A 26,748-nucleotide genomic window follows, 5' to 3' on the forward strand; every position below is an offset into this window, starting at 1 on the left:
ATTCATTTAATATGAATAGAGAAAACAAAAGCAACTCCATCAGGCTGATGACAAGCCCTCCTGGGACAGCAGTGCAAGGGACCCCATTGAACATAATTTAAATGTAATTCTACAGTAGAGCCTGCAGATAATTCACAGTTTTAAATCTGGAGATGGCCTGGGCCACCCAACCATGCATGAAGTTAATGCCAAACAGCAGAGCTGTGTGTTCTGGTAAAAAAGGCTCCAGTTGACACTTGACATTTAGGGTTTAGTCCACAGGGTTAATGGGCAGAGCATGACTAGAACAGCACTTTCAAAGAGAGTCTTGAGTAGCAGCAGTGAAGTTCCATCAAGATCTTATATAAAGAGATCTCTGATACTTTCATGTCACTCATTTGCTCCCCATTGGGGATTCAAACTCTGCAATGTGTGAGATTTTTTTCTGTGACTTTGTTTTACTTCCTTTACAAAAAGAAAAAAACTGTTGTGAGGATTGCTAAAAAAAGCCAAAAGTCCCCAAAGTGCTGTTTTATCTTCATGTGATCAGTCAGTTCATATCCAGATCATACCATGTAATAAATAATTCCAAGTTCAAAGACATTAGTCCTAAAATTATAGGAGTAAGGAAAACAAAATTGCCACTCATGAAAAGAGACAAGGGGAATGGTAAAACCATTTCCATTGACCCAGCTGATCAAGCAGTTTAAGAAATCACCTAGCTAAAGTTCAGTCCTGACACTAAAGTAAACATATTATTTTAAGCAATTTTTAGAGAATAGAAAAGCATTACTATGGTCAATTACTAAATGAGAGAAGAGAGATGAAAGAGCAGTTATCCTTGGGCACTGATAAACTTTAAGGTGTCATAATGTTGATTTCCATGGGATGAAAGCAGAAAGGAGGGATGGCAGCAGGCAGGACTGGATGTATGATGACAGAGCTCCTGATGGTAAGTAAGGAACAGGAGAAATTCTTTTAAGGAAAACAGAACCCATTGTCTTTTAATTGGTGGGGGGCACTTTGAAAAGGGAATGGAGATCAGAAACATGGAACAGCTGAGGCTGGAAGCCACATATGGACATGGTCTAGTCCAATCCCTCTGCTCAAAGCAGAGTTTCCTAGGGCAGGCTGTTCCAAACCTTGTCCAGCTGGGCTTTGAGTATCTCCAAGTGTGGAGACTACACAGCCTCTCTGGGCAACCTGACCCACTGTTTGGCTATCCTCACCATAGAAAAATGTTTCCTAATGTTCAGAGGGAACTGAACTGCTCCTGTGCCTCAATTTGTTTCCCTTGTTTCCTGTCCTGCTAGGGGACACCAAACCAGGCCTTTGGCTCTGCCTTCTTTACACCCTCCCATCAGAGGTCCCTTGTGTAGGGTAAAACAGGAGCTGCAGGGATAAAAGGCATCAAGGAAGAGAAGTCTGTGGGAAATGCAGACAAGCAGGGCACTGACAGAGTGACAGAGGAGCACAGGAATGTGGGCCCATCCAACACTGCTGACTTGAAGGCACTTCAAGTCACATCTTTTGATGCATGACTGCACTTGTCAGGGAAAACACGCGTGTACATCAGTGAAGCACGAGGCATAACAACAAACATGGAACATTTCCTAGAAAGACTGGAGTTTTTTCACAGAAAAAACACACCAGGAGCAGCTATGTTATATGGGAACTATGGGTTGGGGAGCTTCCCAGAAAGCCAGCTGCCCCTGTTCCTAATTATTTGTTATTCATCTCTGTTTCAGTCCAAAATGAGGTCTCATTTATGGGAAATTGCTTACAAAATGAAACATGGAAATATGGGATGGATAATGATTAATAGGAGCTATGATACATGCCTGCAAAAATGCCAAAGGGCACAAACATCCAGGAGGGGAAGGCTGATGTGGGGTGACACTAGAAGGTTTTCCTATGAGTAAATGAATAAAGACAATATTTTTCCTGGTGGTGATGCTGTTAGCTCATGAAGTAAGCTCTGAAGAGAATGTTGGGCAACATGGTGGGAAACATTTTCTCACTCCTGCCCTGAAGAGTCCACTATGGGAAAGACTTTTGTGTTGGGTCTTTGAGAAGGCTGAAGTTTCATTTATGTACTGCAAACTTTTTGCTTAATTTTGTAGATATGATGGTACTTTATTACTCTTCTGTTTCCTTGTTAAGATGCTGATGCAAAGCAACAAAGGTCTGGCTTTCAATATAAAAAGCAAAAAGAATTCGAGAAAATATGTTTGAATAATTTTTTTTTTAAAAAACATCACTTGATAAGATAAATTACTTTTGGGTGGGAAACCACAAATGCCATCACACTCAGTATCAGGACTCAGGCTCTTCCTGCCACAAGATATTAATGCTCACAAAGGGAAAGGTTACTTTGGATCCATTAATAGTTTGCACAAACCACCTCAGTAAACATGCCACGTGATTGGACAAAGAAGCAGTAGTGATCAAGCCTTCAGGAATAATTATATTTAGTCCAAGCTTCCCTGAGGCAAGAGAAAGAACTAGACGATCTCCTGAGGTCCCGACTCCCTGAAACCAGAGTCTCCATGGCTGGAAGATGAAAAAGACCACTATAGTGTGATGACTGTCTGCTCCCCTGGGAGTGTGGTAGGTCATCTACACCACTTTCCATCAATGCTACATTTAATGCTTCTAAGCTTTATGTTCTCATGGTTATTTTCAAAGTTTATGTTCCTTCTCTTATGCAAGGGACATAAAGAGAAACAAGAAGGGCTTCTACAGGTACATCAGCTGGAAAAGGGGGGTTGGACTATATTCCTTTCAACCCAAACTATTCCGATTCTATGCCTCAAGCAGAAAGGCAAAATTTTTGCCTCACATTTCCATTTTAGATTAACAGCAGGACACACACAAATTTTCTGTCACTCCAGCAGACGCTGCTCCTCACCTGGTGAGAGCTGAGATGATACCTGAGGAGAGAAGGCAGTGGTGCCTGCTGGGGCACATGGGATGGTCTGTGAGAACCCGTGGCTGCCCCAGATCCTCCCGTGTCAGCTTCACTGGGGGCTCTGCATCACCAATTAAGGGCAGAGAATGTCCCAGAGCATCTATCAAGAGTGATGTCAGCTAATTACCACCCCGAGGATTCAGGAATGACTTGGTGCACTGTGAGTTAATGACTTCCAGGCATGATACTTGGCAGTGTTACCATTATTATTTTGCGAGGAGACTTCATTGTCTCTTCATGCAGCCAACCAACCAGAGTGTTGTGGATGGGCTCTTTGCTTGCCTGCTGCACAAGACATTGGTGAAACTCTCCCTACCTATTTGTTGACCTTTCCTCTCCTTCGTTCTCCCTCTACCAGCAAACAGATAGGCCATTTTCTCCAAAGGAGACTTCACTCATTAGCAAACAACACCCAGAAAAAGTCCACATCCTTTTCCAAATTACAATTCAGCCTTCTAAAGATGGATGTCAACAAGACATTGATGAATTCAGACGCGGCTTTGAGATTTCTCAGGGGAATTGAGAATTTCCATTGTCAGACATGGCTATTGTGCTACGAAAATGACTCCCAGCTGAAGGAGTGAGAAAACATTTTGAAGAACAGCTCAACAGTATTAAGAAAAGCTGGATACCCTGGCACCCCGGGGGAAAAACTGCTAACAAAGTTAGTGAGATGGGCTGGGACAACATTTGAGTGTCACAACAATTTCATTGCATAATCTTTGTCCTGCTTACCCCCAGCTCTCACCAAAGACAATGGAAGCGTGGGGTTTGCAGTTCCTTGCAGGAGACAATCAGATTCTTGCATCATCAAGTCCTTTTAATTTTTTTCTACAAGGTTATAAAAGACAGAAATGCATTCTTGACTGCAAACTAACATTCAAAGTCTCATGAGAATAGATACCGCTCCCTTGGCCATAAAACTTTGGAGAGGGCTCAGGATGACCGTGATGAATCTCATGGAGAAACAAGCCCAAATAAACAGAGTTTGAATGAATAGAGAATGCAGTCATCCCATCCACAGATGAGCTTGGTTGGCCCTTGTTTCTGCAGCCCCTCTGTGGCACCCTGTTACTGCTCAGACCGTGTCAGACACAGCTCGTTAATGAAGCTGCCCCAGTGGGCCTTCCAGCCCCTTACCATTTTACAGATGGACTTGGCCTCCTCAGAGAACTTATGGGAGTACACCTCCTCTGTCTCCAGCACTCTTCTGTCCACTTCTTCCCTCTTCACCTTCTCTTTCCTTCCACGGAATGGTGATTGCCCAGCAATCATTTCATAAATGAGACAGCCTAACCCCCAGTAGTCAGGGCTGAGTGTGTATCTCTGGTTGTTCAACACCTCTGGAGCTGTGGAGGAGAGTGAGATGCCTTGTGGAAATGCTTGGTATTTACACAGGCAAAGCACTTAAATGCTTAGAAGTTTCATTTTGGTGACTGAACACACATGCACAGAGAATGGTGGGTAAAATACAAAATACCTCCTGATTGCAGTTGAGGGCATTACAGGAAATGCAGCATGCTACATGCCATGGTGTTCTCTCTACATGCTACATGCCTTGTGCATGCTGTCTTCTGACTTCTCTATCAACTCAGTCCAATTGAAAAAATAAATCACGAAAGAAGTTGGATCTAAATATTAAGCAGAGATCTAATTTTAAGAGTTCCCTCAGATTTATGCTTTAGGGAAGAAATTAAATGCAAACACATATCCTGTAAACAGCCGTGACATTTCTTCAAAAGCAAATTCTGTCTCTTCGGTCAATTTATAGCTTTTCTTTTTCCCCATTGAAGAAACCCCCAATCCATTAATTTTGTGTTGCAACCACACACAATGCTTTTGGGCAGATAGTCACTGTCTGGCAGGCACCCTCACCTCCATGCATGGGTACAAACACACGTGCTCACAAGCACAGAGCCTTAGTGTGCACGCAAACTTACACTGAGATAACAAAATTTAGACATGACAACTGATTTGCTTGCTTTCATTAAAGTCTCCATATGGTGTAACAGTGGCTCACATCAGCTAGTTTCTATTCAGTCAAATAAGCATAAGCAATTTTTACTCCAAGAAATATGCCCACCCAGAGAATGCATGAAAATAATTACATTGAGTTTAGAAAACAGATTTAGTTAAATAAGGGAGTGTAGTTTGGTTGTTTGTTTTTTGTTTTTTTTTTACCAATGTACAAATCTCTACTTGTATTTTGTGCAGCCTCTCCTGCACATAGAGGAAAGCTCAAGATGACCCTGGTCAAGATGACCAGAGTGTGGACTCACCCATTTTATCATAACCATATAAATACATTGTAACTCCTATACAAAAAAGCAACCAGAAAGAAACCTTTATTTTGGCACATAATCCTCCTAAGATAAATCTACACTAAAGCCACTAGAATCCCAGTTGCTGTCTCCCCTCTCAATTTTCTTTGCTGATTTATGGTTATAGACCAGCCTTATTGAGAGCTGTAGAGGTCCATCCCTTCATCCTCTTCTGGTTTTCACTATCAGGATTTCTGTGGGAGTTGCTGCTTGGAACTGGACCCAGATGAATGTGAATATTTTTTATTCTTTCTCTTAAGCTTACTCTTTTCTTATTGGCAGAAATATCTCTAAAGCTCCAGATTTTTAAAAAGATGAGCTGTGGAAGACTTACCCATATACCCTACTGTTCCTACTCTTCCACGGATTGATTCACCTTCAGGGATTTTAACAGCTAGACCCAAATCAGATATTCTAATATGGCCTGGAAGGAAAAAAGAAACAAAACAACACAAAGCAGATATAAGAACCTGACCCAAATTGGTCCAAAACCCACAACTGTCATCATTGCTAAAATACTCCTGAAATTTACTGCTCGGCCATTTTAAGAAAAGCATGTTGTGAATCACTGAATTGGAACAGTTTCATCGATATGGAAAAGAGGAATTATTAAGGGCACTACAACACAGTGAAGTAAACTTTAGCAGAAAGTCTGTGGACTGCAGTGGATTGTATTAGGTATTTTAAAACTAATGAAAAAAGGCAGAGAGAAGCATGCTGTGGGGAAGTATCTTGAACTGATCACAGAGGATGGATGGGCTGACACAGTTCTGTAAGTCTGTGATGGCTGAAGAGGCTACATCTGGTCTGCAAGTCAGCAGGAGATTTGATTATCGCTGCCTTCAGCAACGAACGGGTACCTGGGTTTGCATTAAACCAGACTTGGCTCAGCAGAGGATGAAAGTACTTTCAAAAATGGAGAGGGAAGCACAGATTTAGAAATTAGAACTCCCTTTGTGTTGCATCAGCCTTGCAACAAGGATGGAAAAACAGCGAAAGGCAGAGAGTCCCAGCAACGCCGAGCTCTCGAGAACAGCCCCTGCTGAGGGCACGGCTGCTTCCTTCCATCTGTGCACCGAGCTCCAGCAGCTCACCCACCCCGAGACAGGAATATTAGTCTATGCTGAGCCTCTTAATCACTTCAGAGCATTATTTGTCTTTGTAAAATATATATCCTAAAACTAACTTAATCTACTTTACTGTGAAAGCATCTCTGTAAACCTCCAAGACTTACCATAATCATCCAGCAGGATATTTTCTGGCTTCAGATCTCTGGAAATGAAAGATAGAAGTTATGGGTATGAAGCTGGTTTTGATAACATAACCATACAACTGCGTGAGTGCATTTATTACTCATAATAAACCAGTTGAGTGTCAACTCAAACAGCGAGGAACTCCTGAAACCAATACAACCTTTTACAACTCACTTCACAGATAGACTGAAACCATATGTCTTTTCCTAAACTGGAGTTAGAATTTTTCACTAAGCCAAGCTTTTAGTTCCTAATCTACCCTATAATGGACTCATCCATCTAGTCCTGTGAACCCTGTAAATGAACCCCTATAATCCTGTGTGTTGTTAAATCTCTGTAACATTTTCTGTTATAAAATCTAACATTAAAAAAAAAAAAAAAATTTAGGTTTTAAAATACTTTATTTACATGTGAAAATGGAAATAGCAATTTGTTAGGCTCAAATTTTCTATGTCTGGCATCTGACTCAGGCCAAATATGTGAATGTGTGTCCATGCACTTGCACACATGTGCAATAATTTTGTTGAGTTTGGAAAATGCAGGGCAGAGGGGAGAATACTGTGCCCAGATTAAGATTCTTCTTACAAACATTTGTGAAACTCTAGTGCCTGTGTGGTTTGGAGCAATGCCATGAAAATTGGCAACAAGGTGGTCAGTCTGATGTCAAAGATATGCCTTTTACTGTTCCTGAAAAAAAGAAAAAAAAAAAAAAACAAACCAAAAAAAGGGGCAAGGTATAAATTTCTGAAGTAAACAATCTCAGTTTTCATATATTTAGCAGAGCCTTGGCAGATCATTCTTCTGAAAGTTTTGTCTGCACAAAACCTGCTCCACCAGTGGCTGCTTTGAGTTGCTTCCCAGCCCAGTCACGCTGTCCCCTCCTTGACCAAAGCTGTTTTCCAAACCTTTCCAAGCCCAGCACAACTCTGCAGCTGCTGCCATTCTTGGGCTGCTGTTGATGTGGGAGCCAGGCAGGCTCCTTCCCATCCTGCTCGTGCAGAGTGGGAATGAAGGCAGCCCAGGAGATGGGACCAGAGGGGAGAGATGGGCATGCTGGGCAGGGAGTGTCCCAGAAGTGCCCCAGGACTGGGCTGTGCTGGCTCAGGAGCCTGAATGAGGCACCAGCAGCTGGGTGAGGCAGGGAAAACAGTATTGCTTCAATTCACCACATCATGCCCTGGCTTTTAGCTAAAGACAGTGCTTAGCCTGGTGCAAATCCAAGCACTGCTTGGCCTCTTCTTTTTGTAAGGCCTCTTTGCATCTGTGAACCAGCTTGGTTCTGTTAACTTCCCAGCAAGAGGCATTTCTGTGCACCGAGCAAAGAGAGGGTGTGTACAAGAGAAACTTGCACCAGGGAACAGGGCAGAGCACAGAGCCTGTGCAGGAGCCCACCCCACCTCTCAAGCTGTGCCACTCCAGTATCATGAATTTTCCTGTGTATGGAGAGGGGTATTTTATGGTTTTGACAATGCCAAGATTGGAATTTTAAAACTTGCCTTGTTTTTATTTATGATTTCAAGCAAGAACAGAGCCCTGTGAGTAATCTCCTCTTCTTGCTTGCTTCAGATCTTCCTGACCTCCAAGATAAACCTCACTCAGTGCCCAGTGGTACCAAGCCTACTTTTCAAATAAACAATGTGGAAATATGTGAAGGGCAGCTGAATACTGACGAGAAGCTGTGATTTTGTTTAACATACCACTGCCCACTGTGGTATTTCCCTGCCTATCAGCAGAAGGTTTCCAGTGCAGGAGCAGCACGGTCAAGGGCATTGTCTATTTATTTTTGAAAATGTGTTCTAAATCCTGTAAGGATCATTTCTTGAAGAACTCAGCCTTCATCAGTTTCTCCATCTTCTGCTCAGCAGTTATTAGTCCCACTTAATACTATAACTGAGGCCCAATGATAAGAATCTTATGTGCAATTTGGGAAATGTTGTCTTTGAAAGAGAAAATGAGAGACTCCACAAGGACTTTGAGAGCACCAGTTCAATTCTTATGGTCCTCTGCAATTCAGGGCAATTAGAGGAAGCTTTCCTCCCCTCCCAGACATCAGCTGTCATTTCTGTTTTCAGATTTCTGGGTCCTCAGGATCAAGGCTGGCTTCCTTTCCATGGCCAGCACTTCCAAGGGTTCATGACTGAAATGTCCAGGAGGAATAAAACTCCCTGGTGGACACACTGGCATGTAAAGCTACATCCCAAAGGCTCAGCTTCCCATTTGTAATGTAGCCTTGCCCAAACATACTGAAACATAAGCTGCTGGCACTGTGCCCGTGCTCAAAAGGCAATTGTTTGGCTGTGCAGGACAGCCTAAACAACTCAATTAATCACTGTGGACAAGGCTTTCCCATGCATGTATTTGTGCAATGCCTGGGACAATGTGAACAGGATGCTGACTGGAGCTTCCAGGCATGGCTATAGTATAAATTAAAAAAAAAAAGTACATAAAATATATTTATATAAAAGAATAAATGTTATATACACACATAAATAAACACATAAAGATATAAAACAAACATATAAATACGCAATATAAATAATGTAATATAAAAATTATATATATATATAATCTGTGGAGAACCAGCAGCTTTTTACATTTGCTTTCCATGAACAACCAACCCGTTGACCTTTACTAAAATGATGCAGTTGAGAAATGTAACACAAGTGCCATGTTTGACAAGGGAATTCTGAATGAGATAAATCTGACTCTGAGCCTGGTTGTTCTCCCAGGTCACGTCTGCAGCGTGCGTCAGCAGCGGCCCAGGAGATGGGGATGCATTTTCCAACGCTGTGATTTACTCAGGAGCATTTTGTTTATAGAAAATGAAATTAAGTCTGAAGAATAAGTGTTTTGTGATGAATTATTCGCCTTGAGAAGGCAGCAGCATTTAGCTGCTATATTTTATTGACCTATATAGCACTTCTCACGGGTCCCACAACACGCTGCGCTATTACAAATGAGGGGTCTCTGCAGATGCTCCTGAAATACTGCTAGAAAATATCACCTACAAGGATGTAGTATCATTCATCACCAAAATGAATATGCCATCTGAGGTGTAAAGTAGCAGCTCCTGGAAGAGTAGCATGAAAACTCCTGCTTAAGTAAGTAGGTGCCATTTCTCTCAGAGCCACGCACTGTTTTAGGTGTCCAGATCTGATCTGCTCTATTAGAAAATGGCATTAGCATGGAATTTTATCAGCCATGTTATGAATGCACCAGTCATTTTTTTTCAATAAAACATGATTGTGAAACATTATACCAGCTCCTAAACTGTTTGAAAATGTGGTAGGAGGTTTTCTAAGGGAAAAGGAAGCCAGACACTTCACTAAAGATTTGATTTTTCAATTGACATTAAACACTTAGTACCATTTTGTTCCCTGGGGAAAGAAAAAACTTCCTTCTTGGGTGAGCACCAACTAAATCAGCATGTTATCTGTCTGTCCTCTGTGTGCCAGCTAGCAAGATGCAAGTCAACCAAGTGTCAGTTTGTTAGAGATCTCCAAGGAACAACAATATTGCAATTTCTATGCATACAAGCACATACATCATATGTATTACACAGAGGCATATCAAATGATTTAAAGCGTGGCTTGGCTTTTAAAAATAGCATCTTATTGTCTATTAATCATTGTCCTTGGAAGTTCTTTCATCAATTTACAGGCTCTCTTCTGCTGTGAATGCCAGCAACGATGATTTCACAAGCGGGGATGATGAAGACAAACATTAACCGTTGTTTACAACTACAGTGGCTGTTGATTAAAAAAAATAAATCCTTGTGGAGTCACAAGAACTCTGTCTGCAATCTGCTTGCTAATCCAGCCTGCCCTGGAAAAGTGCTTGTGTAGAGCTGCAAGCCAAACTGGAAGCTGAGAACTCGGGATCTGCCGTCCTGGAAGCGGCAGCAGCGGCGCCGGGCAGCGCTGTGCCCGCTGGCTGCACCCGTGGATGGTGGGATGCTGCCAGCAGGATGCCTCTGTTGTGTGGCTGGGAATGGGCCCCCTTCCATGGCTGGCATGCCAGGATCACCATGATCCCATCTAGCTAATCACACACCAGTGGAAATCCATGCCCTCTCTCTCAGATACCCTCTTGGGATTGCACGCCCTCTGCAACAGAAGTTTTGCCACATGTGACGTGCTGGAGCCCCTCGTGCAACACAACCTAACAAATTAAAACAGAGGCTTGGATGGATGAGCTCCATTTTATCCCAACTAGCAACTCATTCCTTAATAAAATCCATTTAAAGGAACCTCCATCATTTTCTTATTTCGCACGCTGAGGTTGGGTTTGGGGAGCTCTGTGCTAGTTCTGGATGATTTAGACAGGATGTATTTAGGGAAGCAACTGCTTCCTTCCATGATTACTGTATCATGCTGTATTTATACAGGGCTCTGCGAAGTTTCAGCCAAAGCACTCAGGCCTCTCAGCTGTACAGCACCACAATAAGAAGGGAAGAAGCAGACAATCCTTTCCTACCCTGAAAAGACATCCTAAGACTATAGAAAGTGCTTACCTGTACACAGTATTTTCTCTGTGCAGGTCTTCCAAGCCACAAAGAATTTCTGCTGCATAAAACAAAGCTCTTTCCTCCTCGAAGCCTGGGTTTCCCATGTTGTAGATATGAAACTTCAGGTCACCTCCGTTCATGATGGTCAGAACTAAACACAGTGCATCCTTTGTTTCATAGGCATAGGCTAAATTGACCTAGAAAAGCATTTGCAGCACAGTTATGATGGTTCAGATGGCTGCTAAGAAGGATGTTCTAGCTTTTCATTAAAGATTTTCTCCAGAAATTGAAAAAAATACATTGACTGAATTTGGTATGGGCTTTCTTACAATGGCAAGCATATGTCTTAAAAATACAGAAAAATCAGATGTTAGGATTCTACAGATTACTTTAGAATCCAGCCTATTTATCACCAGAAACTCTCAAGGCTCAGATGGATTCAGAGGCTGGACAAACATACTAATTCCAAGCATATTTTCCCATGTACGAGAAATCTTAGTAATCAAGGGAATCTACATCTCCTGCTGCACCTTTCTGCATCTCAATGAGTTCCCTGGAAGGCCCAGATATCCCAGTCCTGGGGTGATCAAATGGACCAGCATGGAGGCGTGAAGGTCAGCATCATCCCTGAGAGGCTGTGGTGGGTGCCCGTGGAAAAATCAGACCAGCTAAAATCTACCCATCACTTTAAAATATCTGCCATCCACTGGCAGAAGCAAGTAAACATGTAAACAAACACCTTGCATCTGTTGTATACACAGTGTTTCCTTAAATAAGTACAAAGAACATGACAGATGCTGAGATAACACCTTATTTTTAATATTTTTTTTTATTTTTTTTAATCTAAGGCAAGTTTTAAAGGAGGCACAGGAGCTGGTGTGACTCAGGAGAGCCCTGTATCAGACCAACCAGCTGCACCTCACTGCTTAGATGTTTCTGCAAGCCAGGTTCATCTGATCTGTTTGGGTTGAATCTCCTTCAGTCTCCTCCAAGCACCTCTCTCCCAGACCCTGGGAATTCAGGTAATCACGCTGGGTAAGAACAGCTCATCCTGATGCAGCTGTAAAACACATCGTGTTCATGGAGCAGAGACTAAAGTGAGACTCGGCAAAGGCACATGGAGCAGGGCTAAGGTGCAAAGCAAAGAGATTCAGCTTCTGGCAGCTTTCCAGGAGCAGGAGATGGAGGAGGCACTGGATTCACCCAGAACACTGCCCAGCAGGTGGGCAGGGAACCACAGAGCTCAATACTCACTACAAACTGACTATTGACTTTTTCTAAAATCTGCTTCTCGTTGAGTGCCATGGATTCGCCTTTCCTCTTCTTTATCCTCTTCTTCTCTAATCTCTTGCAGGCGTACATCTTCCCCGTGGCTCGCACTTGGCAGGCGCAGACCTGCGAATGGAGCAGAACAATTGCCGGGTAATCTGAAGCTGTGTCTGGGCTCCGCTTTACTCCTCACCATCTCCTCTGATTTAGTCCTTTTAAGGCCAGAGACAGCGAGCCAGGCCTAGGCGGGGGCAGCTGGGGGACTGACTACTGTTTCCAAACCTGCTGTGGAATATCGGTTTAATTATTTCACTTTCCTCCGCCTGCTTCCTCTCCCACCTCCTTTTGTCTGTGCAGATTGTAATCTCTCAGTCTGCACCTCCCCTGCCTCTGCTGCCACCTCCAGACACCAGGAAAACACAAATAAAATACAAATATACAAATACAAATGGGTGTGACCCCAATTCCACTGTCAACGCAACACTAACACAAAATAACTCTCAAAATTGTCCTTTTGAGATTACGGCGTCATGAGGGGTTAAGTAGAACTGTCAGCAATTAATGAAAATCAGCCTCTGTCACATCAGGCTCCTGTACCTGCAGTGTCTAAAAAGTAAAAAACACTCTTATAACAGAAAGTTTCAGAATTACTCACCTCCCCAAAGCCGCCTTTCCCCAGTACCCTGTACTGCCGAAACGTGTTTTTTGTTACTGGTTGCCTGGAAGAAAAGGAAATAAATAAATAAAACCCCCACCACACTATGTTTAATGCACTCTCTGTGATTTATTTATTTCAGAGCACACTTTTGAAAAGCAAAATAGATAAATATTATATAATCCCATTATTTCAAGGTAATCGTATTATATAATGTAATTATGTAATTACATTACTTCAATACTATGTATGGCTTGAACTTTTCAATTCCAACATATTAAGCTGTAATAAAATACAACACATTAGTGAGTCATCAGTATAATTTCTGTTAGCATCTTAGGACCGAGGAGGGTTCTGAATCTCCATTATACAGCTTTGGCCTTTGTTAAGCAAAGAGGAAGCCTGAGATCTTCCAGTAAGATATTAATTCCCATGACATATAGGATGGGCTAACACACTGCTTTGCTTGGCCAGCAAGATGAGAAAAAGGAGATCCAAAATTCAAAACAGCAGCAAAATTTCTGGTGTGTTAAACAAAACATGAAACTTCTATGAATCAAAAGCAGAAACAATCCTGGGAGCAGGAGAGGTGGATTTATGTGACATTTGCAGGCTGGGAGAGCAGGAAGACAAGATCCAGGCCAGTCCACTCCCTCTGGGCTATCTGCTTCCTAGGGGAGCATCGCAGGCAAGAAGGGAGCAAGAGCTAAATTAAGGTTAAACAAGTCTGTTCCTGGGGGCAGAGTGCTCCCTATCACTTGACGTGATCCCTACACAATCTCCCAGGCTTCCCACAAAATCTGCTCCACCAGAATGGCTCCAACTCTACATCCAACCTTTACTTTGCCACGGAAAAAGTTTTGTAACATGACAGAAGAATTATTCTGGGTTCAGCGAGTTCCCATTTTGTATCCACCACCAAGGCTTTACAAGGATCCCAGCAGTGGGTATGGACATTCCTGCTATCCTTGTTCCCCTCTGGCAGGCAGCCAGCCGGCAGAGGGAGCACAGCAACGTGGCTGTTCCCACCGCAGGGATGATGAGGTTGATGACAATGAAGAATAAATGCCGGAGTGAATCCTTTCATTAATGCCCATTATTGTTTTTCAAAGTAGGGGAAGAATAGTATGCAGACAGTCAAAACTGGAAGAGGAAAAGCTGTTATTTTCATTATTCCATGAGGCTGCTGCAAATGCTTTTGGGGTTAAAAGCAACAATTAGTAGTGATAACTACATGTTCAGCAATGTCCCTGGAATAAATGGACTTTGTGACTGCTCCTTTGGAGCTAGCAGGCTGTCAGAAGGAGCTGTTGATCACTCCATGCTACTAATGTCTCTTTGCTAATCCTAAAAGCAATTCTCCCAGCTTCTTCTAAATCAGGCATATCCAATAGCTTGTCACACTTGCTGGGGAGTGGAAAAAAAAAAAATCCTCAAAGCATTGCAGAAAATTCCTTATTCCTAATGTGAAAATAGATAGGAAATAGCCTGGCTAGAGATGAATCACCCAATGCTTTTTTAATTGAAATGGAAGAGTAAATGCTGGGGTCAGTAAAGATGGCATGTGGAGCATGTCTTGGCATGAAATGGCTCTTCCCTCTGCCCACCCCTCTTGTGCAGCAGCTTTGTAGCTTTCCAGGGAGAGGAACTGGCACAGCCCCTTTGATCTGGAGGCGTCCTGCTGACACACAGCGCTCATGGATCCGGCCCTAACCCATCCACCCTAATTAATTCCATTTGTGGAAAATGGGGATTCTCCCAGCTCAAGGTCACTGTCACCCAGCAGTGACCGTCTGCTCCAGCACCCCCTGACAAGGGAAAGGCACAAGCCCCTTTCCTTGCAAATTAATACCCACTAAGGCTGCCTGGTTATTAAACGTGCTCAGGAATGTCCAGCCAACAAATAAAGTGAGAAGACCCATACTCCACATTTTTATTCTGTTTAGAGTGATTTAATAACAGTGACAACTGGTCCAGACAAAAAGTCACCAGATTCAGAGGGTAGCTAAGGGTAGAAAGACAGCTAAAGATGCTGAATGTACATTAATCATATCTAATATGTTTAATGGACCTAAGTCCATTTAATGGTTGAACACTTGAGCTGTAGAAGCAAACATTGTCTCAACTGTCAGATTTTGAGCATATTCTGCAGGCTTTGCATGGAAAGCAAAAATAAACCTTCTTTAAAATTTATTTATTTACTTAAATTTTTAAAAGAAATAATCCTGTGACACTTACCTTTCCAACCACTTCCACTGGAGAAACCTGTCGAAGTACATGCTGTTTAGATACTCTTGGAATGGTTCCCCACTGAGGTGGTCAAGGACAGATCTATCTCAGATGAAAAGGATATATAAGCATTTTATAATCCTGAACTTTGAGCAAAAGAGAAACAAAACAAGAGGAGAAAAATCCAGACTTTTATGGTAGGATTATGTTATTTCTACTTTATTTTGTATTTTATTTTGCTCGCTGTTTCAATATAGAAACAAAGTGATGTGCTTGATGCATTTCATAACAGGAGGCCTCATACAAGCTGAATACTGGTGGTGCTTGCTGAAAATTACCAGGGCAACTCCCACTGGCTTTAATGGACTTTTAGAGAGGTTGTGAGCCACCAGACAGTGAATGCCTTTGCTTCTGTTAGTAAACTGAAACAACATCCTCAGGAACTGAGCTCCTAAACTTTGAGGGATGTTTACATCTGGGTAGAAAATTTCTGGCTGAAGCCCATTTCTATCAAAGAGAGATCATCAGAGACATCATTTTGAGCAAAAAAGATGAGTTTCAATTCCTGCTATATGGAAGAATTAGTATGTGTGACCAAAGTCAAAGGGGATTTCCTAACAGCTATGTGCTTTGTAGAGTAAAACAGAGGGAAGAAAAGTGTGAACAGGGATGTGGATTTGCTTCTGGATCAAGAAAAAAATTTTGGGGCTCATGCAGTGGATGCAGTCTTTTGCATAATGGAAGGAATAAAGGAATAAAAAGGTCAGCCTGCAAGTGTGAGGAGAAAGTCTGGCGCTTGTGACAGGCAGCAAACAACCAGAGAGCATCAGGCATCCTGTCAGAAAGGCCAAAGGTTTGGAACTAAGAAAACATGAACTGAGCTGGGAGTTGTCTAAAATGAAGGTGGTCATGTTTTTTAGCATCTGCTGGTGCTGGTTCTTGCTTTGCTTACTGGGGCTCCTGCATCCACCTCTGCTGGCAGCATTGGCAGGACAGAAGTTGGGTTTGGGTGAAAAGAGCCCAAGGAAATGAGCATTTCTGTCTGGGTGTATACAGACACGTTTGTGTCCCTCTCTAAGGGAATACAGACACATTTCCAGATCTTGCTGGAAGGGAGAAATCCTCTCTGAATGACTGCTCTAGTCTGGGGATGGATAGTCTATGTCTTAGCCTGGGGCAGTTCTCTGAGCAAACAAGTCACCGTGAGTAATGTGTCTCCTCAGTTTAGTTCCTCCCTGATCATGAGCTAGTATTTTTGGTATTTCTCAGCTGTTACATTATTATTTTTCTTTGTGATTCTTGCACCATCAGTTTGGAGAAGGCAGTAACTGCACATGTACAGTATGCACAAGTCAAATTGTTGCTGTCTTCATTAGCTTTGACTGGACACAGATAATAACAGTTTCTCCTGATGGATTAAAGATTACAATATGAAATTTAAAAAGTAAGTCTTAATTTGCTTTAACAAATATCCAAACTCAGTATCAGAATTCTATGTGAGAATGGAGGAGGACAGGAGCAGACAGTCAAAATATTAAAGGTAAAAGCAGAAATTGAGTTACAGACACGTTTTTCTTGCAGACTGATTTTTATCTATGAAGATGTGAATGAAACTCATCCCATCCCTGCTCCTACAGGACAGCAGGCTTCATATTTGTATGTATGCCTCCCTTTTCTGGTCTGAATGTGAACCCTTCCAAAATTAACATCATTCAGTACCAGTAAATACCAACAGCAAGTCCTTAAAACTTCCTTTTGACCTCATTTTAGTCCGTGTGAAATGATCAGCATATTTATTAACAAGCTCCCAAACCTGGCTCATTCCTGAGTTTCATCTGGGATGAAGGAAGGAGCCTGCATTAAGTGGTGTCCAATGCTCGCCCTTTCCATTCAGTTAATTAAAAGCTGCACGTATTTTGAAAGAACAATAGCTGCCTTTCAGCAGTTGTTTGCTTTTTAGTTCCCCTCTTTGGCAACAACAAAGTGCATTTTAGAGCTTTCAAACCGATTTGAGAACTGGAAACAGGCACCAGGGGGGTTTGTGTGGAGCACAGCTCTGCCTTTGTCACTGGGACTGGCACCCACAAGCGGTGCGAGTTACAGAGCATCTCTACAGGACACCAGGCCAGTGCAAGGAAACTGCCTGGGCTATAAGAGAAGGCCAGAAATAACCCACAGCTCCTACCAACGCAAAGAATAACTGGAACCAGAAAAGGTCAATGAAATGAGTCAAAACAATGAATGACAGCAGAGCAAATTTTACAAATCCCCATTACATCACCCGGGGAAAACAAACCACGCTCAGCCAGAAACCACACGGGCCCGCGTGCGACGATCCCTCCTTTTCATATTTTTATTGCTTTATCATCTACCGGCGTGGATGGGGCAGGGTTTGCAAATGCAGATTGCATACCTGGAGCTTTAGCACATAATGGCACAAATTGCTGCAGAAACTGATAAGCCTTTTCCCAGACAAAGGGTGAAATAATGCACGTTCGTTTGAAGGCCACAGACAGACAGAAAGCATTAAAAAAGCCCCGTTCTCCTGGTGAAGACTTTCTGGAAAAGCCATGCGGAGCAAGTTTGCACATTCCTCTGTCTAAATGGACTGTATAGCCACTTAATTTTTATTCACTTTGAAACAGAGATGTTTTCTTTGGATACATTATCATTGTAGCTCTTTTCACACAGCATGAAATCCACGGCTGGTTTCCTTGGCTAGAACACTCTGTCAAATACCTGAAACAGTAAGTGCCTGTGTGTAGCGCATATAATGGCATGGAAATATTTATTATATTTTGTTCAGATGAAATGACTTCACCCCTTGTCAGCTCTGCCTTTAGGACTGTGAGCAAAGATACCTGCCACGGGTTCAGCCTGAAATGTCTGTACCTGACACATTCCTCACAAGCTGCTGCAGCCCTGTGATCTCCGGGTGTCGTGTTATACTTACTTTGTACAGGGAGAGAACAGCTCTTTGCAGGGGCTGTTCTGGAGTTTCTCCTCTGTCTGTTGGATAAGCTCTTGACTGACTTCGGGAACATAGGCTGGAGACTGGGGAGAGAAGAGAGGGGCACATTAACTCTCTGACGAGGTGCAGTCTCCTCTCTTAACGTGTGAGAGGCACATTCATTATTTATGCCCCTGAGCTGCTTCCATTCAATTCCAGCGGTTGTGTAAAAGCAAAGGAGCTTTACGTCAAAGAGCAGTAAAATAGGATACCGTGGCAACTCGCTCCACATTCCACTCTATCCTCACATTGCTTTTCTGCCTTCTGCTGTACCTTCACCTCCTTGCCCAGCCTCATGAATATGCAGGACCCACTTCTTGCCAATTCTTTGAACTGCTCCCTTGCATCCCATGAAAAATGTGCTGGCCTGAACTGTGTACAGGCCATTCTATTAAACAAAAGAGAATTTGCCCAGTATTTTCACTTCATGGGTGATTCATTGTGCTGTCTGAAAAATCCATCTTGTTTTTTATTTTTTTTTCCTTTTATCCAGCAAAGCAAAACAAGAGCAGAGCATCAGTACTTATTGATATAGATCTACATCTATCTATATATAAAAAGATGTTCACAATGGTATCTGGACACCTTAGTTCATCCTTAGAAAGACAAAAATAACTCAGCAGCTTTCACATAATAATTTCAAAAAGGAACTTTGCCAACCGACCACATAAACTCTTTTCATCCTCTCCTCCCTTTGGAGAGAGTGTATATTCAACCCTGCAAGAAGCCCTTACCAAAGAGAGGTCTCTTGCTATTTGCCTTGATGGTTAACCAGTTTAGGACTTTTGGGACTAATTATCTAAAAGCACAGTTTTTTAGGCAGTCCACATTCTTACACATTGACTGTGTACTGTAATTATATTACAAGTGTATATTTTTGTGTGTATGTGTGTGTGTACACTTATTTATAGGCATTTCTCCCATGTATATGAAAGCCCATTTTTATAACCTATTGGATTTGGGTATTTTTAATAAACCATAGATGACAAAATAACATATATGTATGATATATTATCATATTTTTTTTATGGAAAATATTTTATTTTATATATATAATATTTTAAATATATTTTATCTATTTTATTTTATATTTTATTTTTATTTTATCTATTTTATTTTATATATATATATATATATATATATATATATATATATATATATATATATATATATCATATAATAGATGATAAAATCCTCTTTCCTTGCAGAAGCCTTAATGATCAGTAAAGTTCCCCTGTCCATGCCCACAACCACCAGATGTGCTGAGTGGGTGGGTCACAGAGCATCATCCCTCATTCCTGGCCAGATGTTCTCATTAACTCACCCCTAGTTAGAGATATCTTGGCAAGCACTGAAATGCATTGCAGGCAGAGTTCAAAAACACTGGGAATGAGGACAGAGGAAGGGGCAGAGGTGGAGCCACAGAAAATCTCCAGCATGTTGAAAGCTGAATTCAGTCTTTTATCTTTTCCTTCCCACTGCTGAAATGTGAGTATGATCCTGGTTGTGGCATGAAAAAGTAAGTTTGTTCCACTTGGATGTTTTTAAATAGGAACACGGTTTACAGAACTGTCTGTGCATGCTGTGCAATGCACTCTCGCTGCTCAGCCTGGACAGACAATCTGCACAACGTGCTGGGGACACCTCTGACCTCGCTGAAATGGTTCCTCCTTTCCCCAGTATATTCCTCCATTTCCTCTGCAAAAGATATCTAGGGAACACCCACTTTTAATCACAGAGTAGATCACTGATAATTAAGAAATCTCACAGTTTCTTGAGAGGTAGATAAGCCCCTCATGTTATCATCTAAAAGACAGAGACTGAGATAAAGCCAGATTTTCTCAGCTTGATTGACCACTGAGGTAAATACACATGCCCACAACGAAATCTAAGTCTGAGTTTTAGTTCAAGAGAGTAAATAGAGGTAAGAGGGAAGCAATGGAAGAACTATGAAAAAAACCTCAGAACTCCTGTTTTCCAGTCACTGAAACTACTGGGGGAAAAGACAGGAAGCAGATTAAACCAAAGGCTTTTAAAGCAATATTCATATAGGAACAAAAGCCTAATGATTAGCAGCATTTCAGCTGATTTTGGCTAGAAACCAGATGAATGAATACCTTTAATTTATAATTTATGTACTCAGTGGATACACATTTGCACACACATGCTCACTGGTAGTCCAAAGCTGGTAGGTGGCTGTGTGAATCCAGTGGTCCAAGCCCTGGTTCAAGACAACCATCTCTCTGATTTACAGGGAACAGAAACCCCTCTGAACTCCACTTTTGGGACTGCTGTGGACCAGGAGTGTCTTTTGATGTGAATGGAACAGCACTTCAGCAAAATCCATATCAGGGCCTCTAACTGAAGTTACTACTGACTACATCTGGAACTTGTTCTGCATTTAGAGGTCAAAACTGGAATCCAAAAGCTAAGTACTAAACTGCATAATTAGTCATTTAGACCAAGTGACCTTATTCTTACTCATGCCAGGCAACTTCATCTCCCATTGGGAATTCATTTCCCAGTGGAAGGTAAACTGCCTTGGGGTTAGTGTTGAAGATCATGCACATGACACATTACTAGAGTACTAATTCCATCAAACTTTGTCTGAGATCAAAGTGCATTTAAAAAAATAAATTATAAGAATCAGCTAGCTCTTATTCATGAAGAGAAAATTAAATTCTTGTAGTGAAAGGGGGGAAGAATGAGCTAAAGAAATAGGAAGACAATGTGGGAAGTATTGAAAAATGACACAAACTGTGATTCCTCTCTCCAAGTCATGGGAGATGCAGTCACAGCTTGGTTTTTCAAAAACACGCATTGCTGACCTCTGAGTCTTTACTTCCTCTGCACAAACTGGGAGCAAGGTAGAAGTATCAAGGTAGGCAAAGACATGGACCCACTGAAATCCTGTGCATGGACTAAAGCCTTAGACTGCAGTGCAAATATTTCCCCAGACCACTCAATTTTCTATAACTAGGAGTAAGTTGTTTTTGTTTTTGTTTTTGTTTTTTTTTCCAAAGCTGATCGTTTCCAAAGCTTCTGTAGACCCAGCAAAACATTTTGTGTCATTCTACAGCCCTTCACAGAGTTCAGGGCGCCACGTGCCTGGAAGGAGCATACCCAACCCTTTCCAACTCTGCCTACAGAGCCTTTGTATGATCCTTCCTGAGAATTTCCTTGAGACTTCACAGTTCCCACTGCTCCCATTAAACAGCCATGGCTGCCATTTTCCCTGTGTGAATACCGTGCATACCCACAGCCTGCAGACGTTCAAACAAAGCCAGAAACAATTACAACCCAAAACCCAGCCCCCCAACCTACTTTTGCCCCCCTGGAGTACAATTAGGCAGCACAGGTTATGCATGCAAGGAAGCATTTGGATCCCAGGAGTGAAAGCTTCCAAAGGTAACACTTTGGCCATTTACAGATGAAAATGTTGCTTCTTCCCTGGAGGGGTGCAGAAGATTTCTGCAGCCACAATGAAATGGTTATTAACACCATTCTCCTGCTGCATTATGGGCAATGGCTGTAAAAGCAAATTTGGCTTTTACAAGGGAATGGAGACACCTTTTCCAACACATTAAATGTCCTGTGGCAGCTAGGAGAGCCATACACTGTGATTAAGACCATTACATCTGAGCTTGTGACCAAGAATATTCTGCTAACTCTTCAGAAACACCTGCAGAAACCAGTCACACTTTCTTGCATTCAAAACAAAACACTGGGGAGTTACAACAAGTATAGTCCCATATTTCCCCTAATGGCTATTCTGTTTCCTGGAGGCAAAGAAAGAGATTCTTGATCTCACTTACAATAATATAATCTGAAATTATGCCAGTCAAATCAATTGGTTAGTACTAGGGTAAAGCTGATGGAACTGAAAACAGATTCATGACAGCACAAGATGTGCTTAAGTTGATCCTACAACAAAAAGTTCTCTCATCATGTTATCCTTATTGATCAGACATTTTAATAATAGTCCAAAAGTCCACACTACTTTTACCAAGTTTTAACCAAAATTTCCTACCTCCTGTACCTTCTCTTTTATGGCCAGAAACTGAAAACCTCTGTGCAAATACTTTTCTGGCATACCAATAGCTCAGTTTTATGATACTCTCCCATTTAATTTTTAAGAAAAGAATGCAACTAGGAATTGTGTATTTGAGAAACAAGAAATGGATATTGAGTTACTTCTGAGTGCCATTAGCCCATCCTGAGAAAAGTCTCCACTTCAAAACTGTATTTTTTTCTGTCTTTTTAAGACAAAAGAGTTCCTCTCAGATGCTCTTCCCTTTCTGTAAATGGTATGAGAACAGCTGATATGTCTCACACTTGCTCAGGTTAGTTGTTTCATGTCCAACAAAAGTCTGGATGCCAGCAGAGTCCTGTCCAGCAGCAGTGTCTGGTGCTGCCCATGGCCTGGCACTCCACTGAAGTACTGAAGAGTAGCAAAGTCTGATTTAGATCAGATGAAAGCTTTCAGCCTATGTGACTCCCCATTATCTGTTATTTTGAATGTCATGCTGCATCGCTACACTTTAAAATGTGGCCTCTCCTTTTCTGACAGCTCTGTAAGTTTTGCTACAGGCTATTTCACTCAGACCTCCAAGACCCAGTCTTTGCTGAGTTCACTGAACAGGACAGCCATCAAAAAATCCTTCTCCTAAAGTCATCTCTATGTGTTTGCCATGGGACTCACAGCATAGCTCAGTGTTTCCCCTGCAACCGTGCGGGAAACATCCGATCTTTTATCGATCTGTCAGCAAATCAAACTCTTTATCAAACAAGCTGAAGTGTGGGCAGTACCAAGGGAAGCATTCAGAAGACTTTGTCTTTTACTTTTCCACAAAGATGTGTTATTTGTTCTTCCTCTTCTTATGAGATAACTTCCAAACGTTTACTGTGCATGACCTCGGTCAAGATGTGGCGCGGTGCAGGTGCTGCCTCCAAATCTGTGGGAGTGAGAGCAGGCAGCCAGCAAGCAGAGATGGGCACTTTGAAGGAACAGAAGCATTTTCCTGGCAGCCCAGCAGCTGGGGTTCACACTTCAGGGACAGGGGTGAGGTGAGAAGCGGGTGTCCCCGGCTATGCCCAGAGCAGATGTACACACAACACAAACCTGCATGGGCAGAGCTGGTTCATTGTGTGCAACGCTGCTGTTTCCCTGGGAAAAGTGCCCAAATGACAACGTGGACTGAGAGGCTCCAGCTAAAGACACATCCAGCTGGGGTCACCATCCTCTGAAAAACTTATAGAGAGCTGACAAGAGCACCAAGTGCCTGGAGTGTTGGGAAACATGCTTGGGAAAAAAAGCTAGAGGAAAGCATTGAGGAACTAGATCTGTTTAGTCTGGAAAAGCAAGGGTGAAACTTGATAAAGGTCTTTTAATATAGAAATGTTTTTAATAAAAAGGGCAGGGATCAATTATTCTGCATATTCTGCTCTGCTCTGGGGGAATGATGTGAAGAAATCCACTTAATTGGATATGAAAGCTTTTTATTCTAATTTTTCACACAGGGAAGCAGAAGAACAGGCCTATGAATATTGTGGAATCTGTTCTCAGAGGTCTGAAAGACCTCCAAGGGCACTCAGACATCTGTTGATCATCTAAGTGTATTTGATCTGTGTTCAATGCAAGAGGCTCTTGAGCCCTTTCCCAGTCCTTTGTACCAATGATTTTGCAAAACACTGGGCTTCATAAAGCACAGGCACATGGCATGGCCATGAGAACAGATGAGGAAGGGAGTTTGTTTGCTGAGTGCTCACCAAAGGAAACCTGTAGCTCTGAGTAAAGGAATAAGAATCTCCTTTGCAAATTAATAATCCTGCTTCAAGGAGTTGTCTCAATCATCACTGTCTCCTAAAAAAATAAATGACATGGTTTGTAGATCCCTGAACTTCAGACCAGAAAAAGGGAAAGCATTGAGTTTGGCCAGACTGACTTTGTAAGAAACAGAGCAGGTCCATAGTTCAGAGATGATTCTTCATCCTTACACAATGACTTTCATCTAAGAACCTCAGAATGTTAAAGCTTCATTGCAGGATTAAGCTAGGTGGCAATCTCACAATATTTTACAGACCAGTGAACAGGAGGTTAAGAGGTATGTTTTGCACAAGATTTGATCATCACCTGTGACTGAAATCAAAGAAGTCACACTGAGATAAATGAAAGCTAGGGATGCTCAGATTCCTCAAATCAGTCCAATTGTCGCTAGCAATTAGTGAATAAAGAATAGAAACCTAGAAGTACAGGCTTTCATTTCACACCAGCTCCTGTCAGTGCATGTGAGTCATCAGGGTGTCTTACAGCACAACTGTTCATCACTACACAAACTGTATGAACCAGAAAGATTCCACACTCTTTAGATTGAATAGACCTCATGCAAACTTCTGTCACAAACACAACTGCTTTCCTGGCAAGTTTCAGGCATGCAGCTGATACTGAAACATGATGAGTTATTTTAAAAGTCACTTGCGTAAAATAAATAACGTGCAGCATATGTTGTGTTTCAGGTTATGAAAACATTCCACAACAAACTGGCTTAAAACAATTAAAAACGTTTCAGTCAATGGACAAAAGTTCAAGCTGTAACTTTTCTTGAGCTGCCTCTGCTTCCAAGCATTTGTCTTCATGATATGTGTATTTTCGGATGTTGACAGGAATGTTCCACATATAATCTGTTTGAAAATCTCCACACTAGATTTGCTACTAGTAGAGACCTCAAAAGTATGACAGAGACAGGCTAAAACGAACTTTTTGTGTGGGACGATGCATGATCAGACAAGAAGAGTTCATACACAAAAACCTGGAAATTCTGGCTTTATCCAGCAGTCGAAGCTACAGCCAGGGACGTTCCAACCACGCAGCCAGGGACTGACTGAGAGAAAGTGTGAAGGGGCTGACGGGGGGAATCCAAAATCCTGGAGGTTGGGAAAGGCCTTTGAGATCACTGAGTCCCATCAAGAAATTCAGAGAGCAGCGGATGAGGAGTGGAATGTCTTGGTTGTGTTTCGATTTTGGGAAATCAAGGCTGGGCATTCCTGGTGAGGGAAAGGATCCCAGCACTGTCACAGTCAGTCTCCTGATGCCTTTTGGTGTTGTGCACAGAAATGTTGGAACATTCTTTTGCCTTTCCCTGTGTTTGATCTTATCTGCTCTGTTTCAGCTGTATGTGTAGTAAACAGCCAATTCTACATCAGGGCAGCTGCAATGCTTTAACTAATCAACTTCTGCATTTGCTTTTTACTTTTTTTTTTCCCCCCCCGCCACAGTAATTTGGGTCTGTATGAGGAGAACCAGTAAAGCAAAAGGCTTCATAATTCCAGGATATTTGCTTTGAGACGACAGATGTAGGAACTGGCAGTGAGGCAGATGGGGAGCATGGAAGGCAGCTGTGTTATTAGCAGCAATTTATCTATTACAACAGTGTGTGGACATGACACCTAAGAACGGGGGCCAGTAGTGCCAGGCACTACAGACACATCATGAGAGCCAGAGCTTCCAAAGCTCGATCTCACCAGCCCTGGGAGTGCGAGCAGGGGCCACAGATATGAAATAACTCACCCAGGATTACAGAGAGGGTCAATGGCAGAGAAAATATTGAGCCCAATCCCAATACCCAGGGCAGGATCACTTGCTGCATCTGAGTGAAGCAAATCAGCAATGCCTGTCAGCTGTGGGGTTTGTTTTGTAGCTGCAAGCTGATCTGGAGTCATGACAAATCTGTTTTCCCTCATATGCTACTAAACTATCAAAACACATGTTGACACACAGGAAAATACAATGACTGGAGACAACAGAGCTCTCGGCAAGCAGCTGAGCATGTTCTAGCCTGGCGGGGCTGTACTGAAACCACACAAAGGACCACACTACCACCTCAGTTCTTGTGGTGGACCTGAAATACCTTCAGGTACTCACCCTGGACTCCTCAGGGTACCTCTTGTGCCTCAGCAAGCCCAGCAGCAGAAAAAGGACATTTCCTGCCTGTGTTCCCAGCATCCTTCCTCTTTGGTGCTGGGATCCAAGCTGTAGTCTAGAACCTTGCTCTTCCTTGGAGAAACAGCAGCCTCTGAGGTTTCCCTCCTTACAAGTGCATAGGAAGTATATGAATTATTTTTTGGCTCTCCTGTTAGACAGCAACAGGGCCTGTTATCTGGCTATACCTTGTTTTTCCTCTTCTCAGTAGACAATTTTGTAGCTGCTCCTTTCCAGAAACCGCATTTCTGCTCCCGACAGAGGCAAACAAGCAATGCCATGCAAATGGTGTGAGTCAACAGGCTTCCTACATAAAGCTTTCCAGTCCAAAGTGTGGTTTCCTTGGAATGTTGACTTATTTGATTCAGAGAAATCTGGGGGCATAACCACAACAGGAGTTTCGGAGCAACAAAAGAAAAGACTGGCTAAGCTCAAGAAAGGGAAAATTCTTCTTGGCTTCTATCGATGACCAGAGCTTAAACACCCAAAGCCCCATAGAAAGTAATTTTGAAATAACAAATTGTCCCAGGAGACAAAATTTAGTTGCTTCATCATCTCCTTTTGCAAGTCCAGTGA

The 26,748-nt window shown here is 42.3% G+C and overlaps 1 protein-coding gene across 1 annotated transcript in view; it reads right to left on the minus strand.

The window, feature by feature from the left end:
- Positions 1-26,748, minus strand: part of GRK5 (G protein-coupled receptor kinase 5) — a 154,802-nt gene that overhangs the window by 15,295 nt on the left and 112,759 nt on the right. Inside the window, exons 5-12 of the mRNA XM_086900632.1 lie at positions 18,138-18,238; positions 15,194-15,286; positions 12,956-13,019; positions 12,286-12,426; positions 11,038-11,228; positions 6,506-6,543; positions 5,606-5,695; positions 4,091-4,299 (exon numbers count right to left, since the gene is read on the minus strand). Coding sequence (XP_086756758.1) covers positions 4,091-4,299; positions 5,606-5,695; positions 6,506-6,543; positions 11,038-11,228; positions 12,286-12,426; positions 12,956-13,019; positions 15,194-15,286; positions 18,138-18,238 — 927 coding nt within the window. The remainder of the gene's footprint in view (positions 1-4,090; positions 4,300-5,605; positions 5,696-6,505; positions 6,544-11,037; positions 11,229-12,285; positions 12,427-12,955; positions 13,020-15,193; positions 15,287-18,137; positions 18,239-26,748) is intronic.

Source organism: Cyanistes caeruleus, chromosome 8 (assembly GCF_971803275.1).
Source record: "Cyanistes caeruleus chromosome 8, bCyaCae1.hap1.1, whole genome shotgun sequence".
Taxonomy (NCBI): domain Eukaryota; kingdom Metazoa; phylum Chordata; class Aves; order Passeriformes; family Paridae; genus Cyanistes; species Cyanistes caeruleus.